Here is a 13,573-nt window from a genome sequence, read left to right on the forward strand (position 1 = left end):
GTGCGAGGGGCCCGAAGGCCTGAAGGAGCCCATGTGTTGTTCCCCCTTTTCCTCATTACCGGCCTATGTGTTGTTCCTCCTTTTCCTCATTACCGGCGGCGGGATACCGGAGAGCTCCGGATCCCCGTACCGCAGCCCCGGGCTGTGCAGAAGCTGCCCGCACCCGGCAGCGTGGGGTGGGACTGCTGGATCCAGCCTCGTGTAGCCCTGATGTGGCACAGGAGCCACCGTCCATCCACAGGGCAGAGGTGGCTGTGTGCTTTATTCCCACAGAGACTGAAACCCACCCCAGCTTGCAAGAGCTCATGTCCCAGAGTCAAAGAACTATGGCAGTATTGTTCAGCCCCAAGAAAAATGCTAGAAGGCAGTGTAAGGAGATTTCCTGCCATCTGTTTCTTCCAGCCAACATCACTGTGTTTCAGAAAAAGGGAAATGTGTAATAAAAAGCAACTACCAGCAGTGTAAGAAAAAATATCTTTGTTATTATGAATACATCATAAAATCACGGTCATCTTATACACATTTTAGTATTTTATATATAAATAAAGTGAACAGTATAGTTATTGGAATGTGTAAAAGGAACAAACATACAGATTTTTTAAAGTGTGAAATTAACAGAGAATTGGACCCCATCCCCACCTTTTGTTGCTGCTCTGGGACTTGATACATTAACTCTAAAATACTTCTAGGCAGAAGGCTGTGCAAGCTGGATGCTAACAGGAACTCCAGGCACCACCCTAATTCCATTTACAATCAGTTTTCCTCTCCTTTTCTTATTTAGCCTGACTATATAGGAATTCTTGTGTGTCAGAACTATAGCTTTGCAAAAAAGACTAAACCTTTATGTACTTGGCACAGTGTTGAAAGAAAACATTTTTCAAGATTCATGATTTTGTTAAACCCATTAACAATCAGAGTTTTCTTATCACTACACATTCTTGCAAATGTTCCCATTAAATATATTTCTAATATTAATAAAATAACAGATTCTTCATTATCCTTCTGCTTATAATTTGATGCTTAACATCAAATAATATTTCTTTCTAATAAAATTATACATACCATTTATACGAAACAAAGTTGTCATGTGCATAAACCTGGTAATGAGTGTTGAAGTTTCTACTTTCTTATTTTGGATTCTTGGGAAAGTTTGTTATTTTTGGAGCCACAGAGTAATAAATAATTTGCAAGATAATGACTTCTTTGGCTACCAATAACAAAACTTAAGATTGGAATTGATTCCTCTGCTCTGGCTTTATGAAATATTTGGTATGTTGAAGAAAATGACAGTTTTCGAATCTTTATGTGTTTACCCCAAAATCTGAATGAAATGTTGCTGATACAATGTTTTGCGAGTTACCACACAGGTAATCAGAAATGAGAAAGTTCCATGCAAAGATTTCAGCTGGATGCAGACTGAAGGCCAACCCTTCCCAGCCAGCTGTGCTCAGAGGGACTCTCCCTGCTGCAGGAATTCCTATGTCATGTTGGGTGGCCTTTGCCATAGTGTTCCCTCCTTGCTGCTGGGACTCAAACAGTTTTGAGGCAGGAAATCTGGGCAGAGGAGGGTAACAACAAGGGCAACCCCAAGGAACACATTTCTTTTTTAAAAAGAAAGTCAGTGATGCCAGCTCCAGAAAGGGAAGTCATTGAGGTTTCCATTCAGAAAGGCATGTAAGCATGGGCTGTGTTTATATTAATGAATCTGTAGGAAAACTTGCTGTACTTACAGCAAAATATGTATTTTATCTGCTTTTCTGGTTCATTCTCAGAATAGCTCTTCCCCGGCCACTTTTACACAGCAGGACAGTTGTCACCTATCCCTGAAATTTGATGGTCAAACTGTGGGAACTTCTCATTTGGTATGTGCCTCTATTCTGAAAAGCAGAACTTAGAACTAAAATAAGTGCCTTTTTTAGAATACATCACCTTGTGGGCAGTGGACATTAGTTTGTATGTAGGAAGTGACTCATCTAACAGAAGTTAGATCCTTCAGTATCTCATGGTCAAAAACCTGCAGCTACTAATTCTCTAGTGGGAACCAGCCTGATCCAGCAGCTTGCAGTGGTAAACATATGCAAGGGTTCCATAACTTGCTAGATTTAAAAATACAACCTTTGACATTTAACAAACTTAATTAAAATTGCATATTCATAAATGACATAATTTATACTCAGTTGCCTGCTTGACATTGAGAAAATAAGACACAAATGCCTCAATTCATGCTATCTTTGTGTTTTTTTCCAGCCTGCTGCATATAAGACCATCCCTCTTTTGGACACAGATACCTTCCTCAAATCTTCCTTATTATGTGATTCACAAGATTGCTTGGATCTGCAGCTGCTGTCAGACCTCCTCCCAGACAGAGGAGAAGCCCAAGGACTACAGGGTTAGATTACTAATTTTTTTTCGGCTATCCCCATGACTTAGGCGTTGCTTTGTAAATATTGATACAGATATAATGTGAAAAGAAATGCAGAACACTCGTGTTCTTAAAAGCTAAATCCCTGGCTTGTGGCTTAGTGGCAGCGAGACGTTGGGAAATGGCTACAGGAATGAGCACATCCTCTTAAGACAGTACAGAGAAGTTATGGAAAAGTCTAGACAGCCAGCTGTTTATGCAGTGTGACCTGTACTGATGCTGTCAGCATTACACCAACTGTCTTTCAGCCCAGAGAATATGGAATGGAATCCAAACCTTTATGTATTATCTGAAAAAGCCCTTCTTATATTTTTACCTGTATTTATTCTACTAGAACATGCAGGCCCTGAAAAACATGGCAAAGTAAAACTTTCTCTTTGCATTTGTGACATGGACACTACCAAACACTACAAATACTGTAGAAGTAGCAGCTACACAGACACAACATTGAAATTTTGTGCTTAATATACTCCTTTATAGTCTAAGCATGGCAAAGTCCTCAGCAGCTGTAGTAATCCAAAAGAAATGGCAACATACATCATCCATGAGGTATGGTATAACTTGTGCATCCAATTTTCCAGTGTAAATAAAGGGCACTCCCTTTTATCCCCATTCACAAGTATAGGATCCCATGTGCAGTACCTCACCTTAGCCATCCTCGTACCAGTTGAAATGTTTTGTCATGTGCACTCCTGCACATACTCACACTCCTCATACACCCAGCCAAACACACTGCCACTCTGTGTTCCAGTTTGGTGAAAGCCATTTAGGTTGGTCTCATGCAGCAGAGGAACAAAATGGGTGGAAGCTCTTTGCAAACATGAGGCCTTTCTCTGGTCTTGATTTCACTCAGACTTCAGAATTTCACCAAGGAAGATATGCACCTGCAGGAGGTCAGAACCTGACTCTTTCTGCAAGGCTGGGATAGATTTCATTCTTGCCAATAAGCCTGCTTGATTCACTTTTGATTTGGTTTCCTGCTTTAAACATCCCCTTTATCTTGATTATCTTTGTGTAATGTATCCAACACGAATCTGTTGAGAAAGCTAACTGGCCTTCACACTGAGCAGTGGGACAATGGTAAGGAAAAAGTAGTGTTTGTGTGTGTCCTAAAGTGGTTTAGGACACACACATCTTTTGACAGTCTTTGAACAATACTCTAGCAACACAAAGCTGAATAATTTACTGATCAAGCAGCAGCACCCTTCAACTTTTTTTTTTTTTGCCTTTTTCTGCCTTGATGAGGCATAATAGAAGGCATGTCTCACTTACAGATGGCCTCTGCTGTGAAACAGGGGTCCACTTCTCACACTCTCCTAAGCCTGGGGACAGTAGCTGGAGACTTGAGTTTAGTGGTATAATTCATTTGCATTCATAAAGTAACTGTGGACAAGGTGTTCATCATCAATATAATTCAAGGATGATGTTCAGCTAATCCTTTGTCCCTGACAAAATTTGTATACTGGGTCATTTGTACATAGAATGCAAAGTAGGCAGATGGAATGCTGTGGTCTGTGTTATTAGCTAGAGCATGCCTTAATCATAATATATGCTAAGAAGGTTTTTTTTGATAGTCTAGGTGCAATGCACAGTGCAGGCTTGGCGGTATGGAATTTCTGCAAGGAGGCTACCATGAACCAGGAAAGCTACAGTACAGGCAGCATGGTTCAGGAAAAGCAGAAAGAAAAATGGGAAATAAGATATATATATATATATATATATATATGTATATATCCACACACACATGCACACACACGCACATATATATATATATATATATATTACATTGTCAGTGCATTTTTTAATATTGAAGAATCCTAAAGAGGCTTTGTTTTTCAGTAGGAATAGCTAAGGGTGGTCTGCCTTCTGTATCCTGGTGTTTCTGGATGTTGCCCGTGGTTTGTAGTCTTCTCCGGATCCAAAGTCTACTGTGTCGTGATAGTTTGTGAATTCCTGAGGTAATGGAAACTCTTCTGTTGATGAATGAGTCCTGTGTCCAAACACTCTCTCTTGCAGCTCAGCGATGTCGTTTCTGATGTCTGCCATCATCAGCAATAGGAAATCAAATGAACCCGGTGGGCCCTGCAGTCACAAGGCACTGCCATTAATAACAATCCACCTTGCTCTTACAGTTTTCAAACTGGCTGATAGAATTACTCCTGCAGGGGTTGTTCAGTAAAATCCTGCTTTGTATCAGTTGCCAAAAGCTAATGGTCTGTTTTTTAACCACCTCTAATCAGGAAACAATTTTTGAAAGAATCAAAAGTTTTTGCAGACAGAGCTTAACAAGATGCTCAGCCCTTTTGTCATTTAACAATTCCTTTGCTTCATAAGAATATCTTCAGACCACATGGGAATAGAGGAGATCAATCTTGATTTCTTGTCTTCTTGCTTATTAAACTGACATAAATTACCTTCTTAGAATGATTAATCAACAAATTCTTTTAAGACTGCTATTGTTTGTCAAGTGTCTTTTCAATGTGGTAACCTTGCTGCTGTCCATCACTTTCTAAATGTATTGGTAATTACGATGCAGAGGGTATCTGATTTTATAAAGTCATTATTTCTTTTTAGCTGACTTCACACAGTAAAATAAACTGGTAATACTGAGCACACTCTACTGGTCACACTCTTAAAGATCAACTCCACCAATGAGAAGATACCATAAATAAGTGAATAGAATCACAGAGTGGTTTGGGTGGGAAGGGACCTTAAAGACCATGTATTCCCAGCACTTCTGCCATGGGCAGGGACACTTTCAATAGACCAGATTGCTCAGAGCCCCATCTTGCTTGGCCTTACACACTTGAAGGGATAGGGCACCCACATCTTCTCTTGGCAACCTGTGCCAGTGTCTACCACCCTCACAGGAGATATCCTAATATCTAAAATCTGATTTAAACCTGCCTTCTTTCACTTTGAAGCCATTCCTTTGTCCTGTCACTACATGCTCTTGTGAATTGTCCCTCTCCATCTTCCTTGTGGATTCCCTTCATGTATGCCATTAGGTCACCCTGAAGCCTTCTCTTTTCCAGGCTGAAAAATCCCAATTCTCTTCATAGGAGAGGTGCTCCAGCCCTCTAATCAGCTTGGTGGCCTCCTCTGGACTTGCTCAAACAGGTCCATGTCCTTCCTCTGCTGGGGACCCCAGAGATTTTTTAAAAAAGGTCACCTGAAAACAGATCTCCAATATTCATTCCTTCTTCTGGAACTCAAAACCTCTAGTTTCCCAAATCTGAGAGAAGTGAGGGGCAGGATTTTAAAAGGTTCCAGGGATCAAATTCCCATTGGGAGTAGAGGTTGAACTGTACTAAGTAGCACCCTGCATGGTTCTGCCTTCTAAGGGTGTCACCCACTGCCTTTGGTCACACACTCAGCAAAGGAAGAGATTTGTAGCCAAAAACATTTGGATGAAAACAGGTAATTACTTTGTTTCCAACAACATTTTCTGTGTATGTAAATTATCTGTTATCTTGGCACAGGAGTTTTTTTTTCTTTAACTTTTGGCTGACTTGTGGTTAGTAGTCAACATCACTCTGTTGTGGAAACTCCTCCTGTGTGGAATACTTACAGGTATCCCCTTTGGTCCCGGTGCTCCTCGCTCCCCCTGTAATCAATACCACCTCAGTTAGTTTGCTGTGGCTAAAGCAAATTGAAAAAGTTTGCTTGTACAGTCTCACTTACTGCCCACAGATCAAGAACCATTAGCTGATGCTTGTTTGGAAAAAGAAAAGGAAGTGAAGGAGGAATGAAAAGAAATTGCTGCTGATTCTAGTGGGAACAGAGTGGGGAATTTCTGATATTTCTCTTGGACAGTAACAAGTGAATCAATGAGCAGGAAGAATTCACAATGAATGAAAAGGGCTAAAGCATCAACATTTCTTCACAGAAAAGCTAACAGAGCTGCAGAGAAAGAAAATAATTCTGTGTGGCACAGAGCCTGGCAGGACTATTTGAAAGACTTTAGGAATGGCAAACACAAAATAGCAGAAGGATGACACAAAGGAGTGGGAAAACAGGATGCTTTCATCTTAACAAAGGAAATGAGGTAGTAAAAGGGGGTGACTACAAATGAGTAGAGTCTCTCTAGCAAGCCTGCACTTCACATGTGCATGTGCCCATGATACGGAAATTAGTACCTCTCCTCACCTTGCTACCATCTCTCCCTGGGGCTCCAGGTGGGCCCTGCAAGAGAAAAGAAAGTATCACAAGGGTGTGAGAAGCTGCGGAGCTGAGGGCACTTGTGCAGTGCATGGCAGGAGACAGGAATACTGACCACAGGGCCCCGTCTGCCCTGCTTAATGTGCGATATGTCTGGAGATGGGCCCATTGGCCCCATTGATCCACGAGGGCCTGGCTGGCCAGGAGGTCCAGGTAATCCAGGAGCTCCTTGACTCCCCTTGGGTCCTGGAGCCCCTGAAATCAAAAGCAAAAGTTACCTGCCAGGAGAAGCCTTCATGACACTTCATCAGTGCAAGAAGTGAAGAATGACTTTTTTTTAAAGACCCAATGGGCTGGTTACTTAAACACACCCAAATCCACAACAACACAACCAATTTATCTGCATCTGCACATCAGCAGCCATCTGAGACAATACTAACCTTTGTCCCAGTTGGACAAAAGAGAGATGATCACCAAACAATTAAATCTTGTGTATAACAAGAATTTGAGTCTGCCAGGTGATTAGGGACACAGACTGGGAATGAAAAGAAAAGCACAAATGCCTCATTTTCACACAAAGAACAAATCACATTTAGGAGCATGTCATAAAAAGAAAGCCTCAGAAAACTCATGGGAATATTGGGTCATGGACATCTACATGACTGACACAAGCAAGCTCTTTCCAGTGGGGGGCTGCACCTCTCTTTTGCCCAGTGCAATAGCCAATGTGTTAGGAAAAAAAGAGGCTCTGTTCTTCCATTTTACTTTATATGGTTTTCAGCTTCTGCTGGTTCAGCAGAGCATGCTACTTTTCAGGAAGCACTCAGGCAACAAAACATATGTTTAGCTCAAGAAAAACAGTAGAAAACATAAAACAGAAAATCAGGCACCTGAAACAACATTTGCAGACAATAAAGACCATTAAAGTGTCACTAGCTCAAACACTTCATGATTGGAGGAGGAAACACTTCTCTTCATACAGGGCACATGAAAAACATAGAGAATAAAAGGCAGAGAGTAAAAAGCATTCAGCAGGACCAAATATGTTAGGATTTTCAAAAGGAGACAACTCAAGTTCAGTGATGACTCCCTGGGACTCTCCCTGGAGGGCACAGCAGAGGAGGGGACCAAGGGTTTTAAAGGTTTTTTAAAGGGGTGGTTTTCAGATTTCTACAGTACCTCGGACAGCTCAGTCAAGGGGAAGCCCAGTGGGTGGGAGACCTGCCGGGTCAGGCCTTTGCAATTCCTTGGAGGAATTGCAAAGCAGCCCACTCTACGCTTCAGAGTCTGTTGCAGAACTTCTAAACATACTGTCCTTGTGCTTATGATGAACTGGAGACCAAAAATGAGATAATGACTCAGAAACAAAGCAAGATTGCAAAAGGGGATATAAATGGGAAGGCGGGGTGCAGTTCAGGAGGGAGTAAATCAATCCTCATAAGGAATATTTGCCAATACTCTGTAAAAATCCTGATGAAATCCAGTACAATGCTTGGATTTATTGCTGACCCAAAATTAGGTCTGCATTCAACAGAATTTGCAAAATTTTGGGTATTGATGGCCACCAGATGAGAGGTGTCTGGATTAAGTCTGGGCTTTAGGATTTCTCTGTTTTTCACTGTGTTTCAATCTGTAACTTAGCAAAGTAGGTGTGAGTGGAGTTATGCTTTTATTTTCAGATTCCTTTCAATCTGGGATACGACATAAAACCAACAGATGAATCCTTGCAAATCAGACAAAGAAAAATAAAAGAGTTGGCACAAACTCCTACAAACTGAAAGCACATTTTTTTCCTCCACTACTGACTGTGAGCTAAAACAATAGATATTCCTGAAATGAAATAGAGAGAGTTTTAAGACAGAGTTAAAATACAGGAAATGACAACTGAAGCAGGGGAGATATCCCAGGGAGAGGGAGAAATTTAACACGTACAGGACAAACACACCTTGCATGCCAAGAAACACATGGAGTTACAATGGATGATGACAGATAGCTGGGAGAGGCTGACCATAACACTCATTGAGTTTTTTTGCTTGTTTCTTTGTCTTTTTAATTTAGTACAAATGCAAACATAATAGATCAATCAAAATATGAAATATATGAAATAATATGTTATGAAATAAAATATGAAATCATGCTGGCAGACTGAAATTTACTTTTTTAGTCCTAAACATTCCTAAACAGCAGTCCTGCCCATTTCCACCCCTCTGGTATTACCTGGAGGGCCTGGTTGGCCAGGCTGGCCTGGGGGGCCAGGGATATATGCATTAGAGGCAAGCACTTTTTCACCAGTGATTTGCTTGCTAAGATCAGCAGCATTATTTGGCAGCAAAGCAACCTGCCAAGACAAAAAAAAAAAAAAAAATCTATGTAAGACCTTCATTGTTCAGCCAGAAAAATTACGTTCTTATTTAAGCTTTCATGTGAACAAAAAGCTATTTAAATATTTCAGGAAAATGAGTTTATTCATATCCTTGATTGATATAATCAGAAAAACATTGTTACTCTGTGAGTCTGTTCACTTTTCAAGTCACTGTGGAAATACTGCAAGCCAATCCAACATAGGACAGAGGAAATTCAGGAGAGATAGAGCAACAAGTTCTGAAAACCTTAAGTGTCATTACTGCTTCTCAGGAAACCTCTTTTTCCTTATTTGAAAGTTCCTCTATTCATTTATGGCCTTTCTCAGGGCAACATTTGCTCAGATATTTAAGTCCTGAATTGCTGCACAAGCCACTAACTTTCCATAGGTTTTAATGAGAGCCCTAAATCCTTTGTGAATCTGGCCCTGGAAAGTAACCACACTTTAACCCATCAGATGTCTGGATCTGCTCTGCACAATGACACAAAGATAAAGTAAGTGAGAATGCAAGCAGAATTGCACACTACAGTTTAAACTGTCATTATTCATTACCTGTTTAATTATCCATGAAATATTAATCTATCCAGTTGAATATATTTAATAATTAAACATATTTAGAAATACTCTGCAAATCTTTAGTCTCTTAAGAGGCAGCTGAAGGGTGCCTGGAGGAGCCAAGAGGCTGATGTGCAGCGAAGAAAGAAGTTTATTAGTGGTGAGTGGCTGCATGTAGACTTAGGGATTTTGCGCTGCCAAATTGAACTGGAAAACTATTTCAGCAATAGCAGTGCAGACCTACCCCTGGGTGAACTTTGTTGCTTCTTGATTGAATTTGACTCATTGGATAATATGATGCTGAATTCTGCAGCATTTGCCTGTGAGAGCTGCATTGAATAATATAGGTGATGACTCCTGCTATTTGACAAAGCTTTTCATCAGCTATCTGGAATTCTTTGAGCTGGGCTGTTCCTAAGACTCCTACCTGTTTCTGTAATTATTTGACATATATTCTTCTGCCATTACTGGAAACCTAATGTTTGTCATGCACAGGGAAAAACCACAGTGTTATGCACCTGCAGTACCTACTGGAACTGGGAAAATTTCCTTTGGCAAACAAGTTATTGCTTAAGGATTACAATTTAAAGGCAGCCTGTGCTGCTTGTAGTTTGGGGTTGAATGCACAGGACAGTTCTGAAGAAAAAAAAAATCAGGAAAAAAAAGTTCAAAATGCTGAGATAGTTCTTGGTAGCATTTCTGAAACACCAGTTTGAGACTGAAGCTCAAAATGTGCTGACAGGAACACAAGGATTTATCAGCCATTTGTGAGTTAGGTTTAGGAGAGAATTGTGGTTCCAAAGACCAGATGATTGTACTATAGGCAAATAAAGAATCATGATCTATGTCTAACAAGAATTTGGTAGATTCACTCCACCCCTGCAGAAATCAGTGGCTGGATGAGATCATATTTTCACAGAAATCCCAGAGTGTGTTTCTTATATTCTCACTCCTGTGACCGTGTTCACAGGGGTCTCAGGGGGAGGGAAGAAATGAGTAAGTTGACTCCATGTTCAGAAGGCTGATTTATTATTTTATGATCTACATTATATTAAAAACTATACAAAAAGAATAGAAGGAAGAATTTAATCTGAAGGCTTGCTAAGAATAGAAAAGGAATGAATAACAAAGGTTCACACTGACTGAAACAGTCAGAGACAGCTGGACTGTGATTGGCTATTAATTAGAAACAACCAGATGAGACCAATCACAGAACCACCTGTTGCACTCCACAGCAGCAGATAATCATTGTTTACATTTTCTTCCTGAGGCCTCTCAGCTTCTCAGGAGGAAAAATCCTAAAGAAAGGATTTTTCATAAAATATATTGGTGACACACACCTATGAATTTGCTTTTCACACAGAAAATGGGGATTCAGCACACCTGTAGCTCTGGGGTGAGCTGTCATCTCTGCTTTTTCAAAGGAAAACGTGCTTTATTTACCAGTGACCTTGCAGCTTTCTCAGCAGCTTCCCAGCCAGTGCAGCACAGACCAAACTGTGGGGCTGCTGAACAGAGAGGGCTACTCTGTGGTACACAACACCCTACCCCTGGAGCTGAAGAGGAAAATTCAGTGGCTGGGGGCTCTCACAGCCTCACTGGCCAGGGATCAGCATGAGAAGATCTACTGGCTGCTCTGGTCAGCAAAGTTTTGTTTCCTAGATGTGTGTCCTATCCAGAGCAGGTTCCTGGCTGGGTACAAAGGAAAGGCTTGCAAGGACCGTGGTGCAAACTTCCCCTGCATGGCACAAATCAATCAAGGACTCTGTGGTTCCAGTGCTGTCAAGCTAGAACAGAGACAAAAAGTCAAATCCTGAGAGTATTATATTTTTAAAGTAGTTTTTTGAGAATATTTTCAGTGTCATCAGTGAGTGCTTCTCCCTAGGGGTGGCCACAATTGACCAGCAGATTATTTGAAGTCCTCTTTTTAGCTTGCATGTAAATATCTCATTCTGGGGTTTTATAGCTATATCAGTTGATAAATAGGTGTCACTTAGTACATAGACCCAGCCATGAATACTCTTCAGGTTATACTGCAAATGGTCAGACTGGAGTAAAATTGTGCATTAAGTGGCAAACACTCATCATTAAGTGTATTTGGAAGTGTATTCCCTTCTGATGCTTAAATATTTTCTTGTTCCTGCCAGCCAGGCTGTTGTGACAACTGAGTAAGTTAGAAAAGAGATCACATAGCTGCTGTGAAAGCATCTATGCATGCTTCCCCACTGACTCAGCTGTACTTGAAGTACACACTAGGAGTGCCAAAATACCCAGGCTCTGGTCTAGCTCACTGCTCTTTGATATCTTCTGGCCAGAAAATGGTTGTTACATGCACTGGGCCAAACCATGTGTTTTTGTTGTTGACTCACATCCTCTTAGCTATTGGATATACTCACTGGCCTAATTTCTGTTTCACCTTTTAACTGAACCGGCATCCTAGTCCAGGGTAACCTTGGCTTTCTCCATCTACAGCTCCAAATCTTAATGGCCCTTGGAAAATAATATTTTGGTAATTTTTACCATGTGCATGCAAATATTAGCAAGGGTAAATTCTAAAGAAAGGCTGTTCTAGAAATAAGTCTTCCATGTGCTGTGTTGCATGCTGCATTTGGAGTTTTGCATAGTTTCTAGGAGGTCTGTGGTTTAGAAAATTGGACAGTGCTTGTCAGGGGTGATGAGGAACATGGCTTTCTAATTAAGATGTTTAAACACATCTGTGCAATAGGACCAAGCTTACTCAGTTTTTTCTTCTTTTAATTGTTGGCTGTGTGTCAGCATGCCAGATATATTTCCCCCAGTTTTTCAGCTTTCTTCTCTTCTTCCTTTCATCAAGGTCTTAGATCAACGTAGGACTGCCCACAGACCTCTAGTCTATCAGGACAGTGCATCTCATTGGATGACAGGCTTTTCTGCTAACCACAGTTTTGGATAAAGTTCATAAAATCTGAAAGCCTTAACCACAAGACTGAAGACTCATTTCATAAACCATCTCCCTGGCAGATAGAAATAAACTTTTCTATCCAAAACAGAGCAGTTTTAACCACAGCTATTGAGAGATGTCCTCCCCAGGAGAACTTGGCCATGGGAAGTGGCTGGTGAAACATGAGGGTTGATGTCTCCCTGGGCAGAGAAGCACCATGGGGCCAGGTCTTCATTCAGCATAGACAAAAACTCTCCTTTCTCTAGGGTAACAGCTGCTGAGGGTATTGGGAACCTTCTCTTTCAGCTCCTTCTGTGTGGAGCACAACCCTGTGGGCTCCCTCTGAGGATGCCAAGTCAATCAAGTCTCACTAGGAGCATATGGGGGGGGAAATAAGCTAGGGACTGTGACAGGATTAAGCTATGAAGCAAGAGTGAGCTGCTTAATTCGTCCACAGCTACTATACAAATGCCTACAGTGACAGGTCTCAATGGTCTGAGTTTTCCTGGAATGAGTTTTGAACAGAAGCATCTAACAGCAGAAGTTAGACACAAAAACCTCCCATTAATCCCATCAATCAATTCTCGAGCAAACAATGTGGCCGACAATGTGACCCCCAGATCCTTCCCTGAAGGTCAGTGTGAGCCTGCTCAGCATCATGGAAAACAGCTGGAGAAACAGCCACCCAAAGGCATGGGTCCTTTTTTAACCTCTCTGCTACCATTTTTTTGAAAAACAGAATTTCCGTCACACATGAAATTCTGTCATTTCCATGTTTGTGTTCATACTGATTCAGAAGGAATACATGATGTTTTGAGATTTTGGAGATATCTCCAACCTCAGTGAATTTCACTTTAATAAGGAAGATTTCTTTCTTCCTAATATTTAAGAGTAACATCAAATGCAATGAATGAATACACCAAATTGTGTTTTGACACAATGGAAAGAAATTAATTGAGTACCCTGGGAGAAATAATTACAGCCTGTCAGCATGATCTGCTGAGAATGTTCCTACAGAGAGCTTCAATTTAAAGGAACCTTAGTGTTCAAAGGAGATGCCACCAGAAAAGGCATTACATCTGCATCCCTGCGTATGGCTCTCCAAATCTGAGGCTGTGTCTTTGTCTTTGCATTATCTCACTACTACTCTTTT

At 41.0% G+C, this 13,573-nt stretch overlaps 1 protein-coding gene across 1 annotated transcript in view; it reads right to left on the reverse strand.

Moving 5' to 3' along the window:
- Nucleotides 1-4,270: 4,270 nt before the first annotated feature.
- Nucleotides 4,271-13,573, reverse strand: part of CCBE1 (collagen and calcium binding EGF domains 1) — a gene marked incomplete at its 3' end in the record, with an annotated part of 92,599 nt that continues 83,296 nt past the window's right edge. The window contains exons 7-11 of the mRNA XM_084225276.1: nt 8,801-8,921; nt 6,699-6,838; nt 6,572-6,607; nt 5,994-6,029; nt 4,271-4,504 (exon numbers count right to left, since the gene is read on the reverse strand). Coding sequence (XP_084081402.1) covers nt 4,271-4,504; nt 5,994-6,029; nt 6,572-6,607; nt 6,699-6,838; nt 8,801-8,921 — 567 coding nt within the window. The remainder of the gene's footprint in view (nt 4,505-5,993; nt 6,030-6,571; nt 6,608-6,698; nt 6,839-8,800; nt 8,922-13,573) is intronic.

This window comes from Fringilla coelebs (assembly GCF_963513975.1).
Source record: "Fringilla coelebs genome assembly, chromosome: Z".
In the NCBI taxonomy this organism is placed as follows: domain Eukaryota; kingdom Metazoa; phylum Chordata; class Aves; order Passeriformes; family Fringillidae; genus Fringilla; species Fringilla coelebs.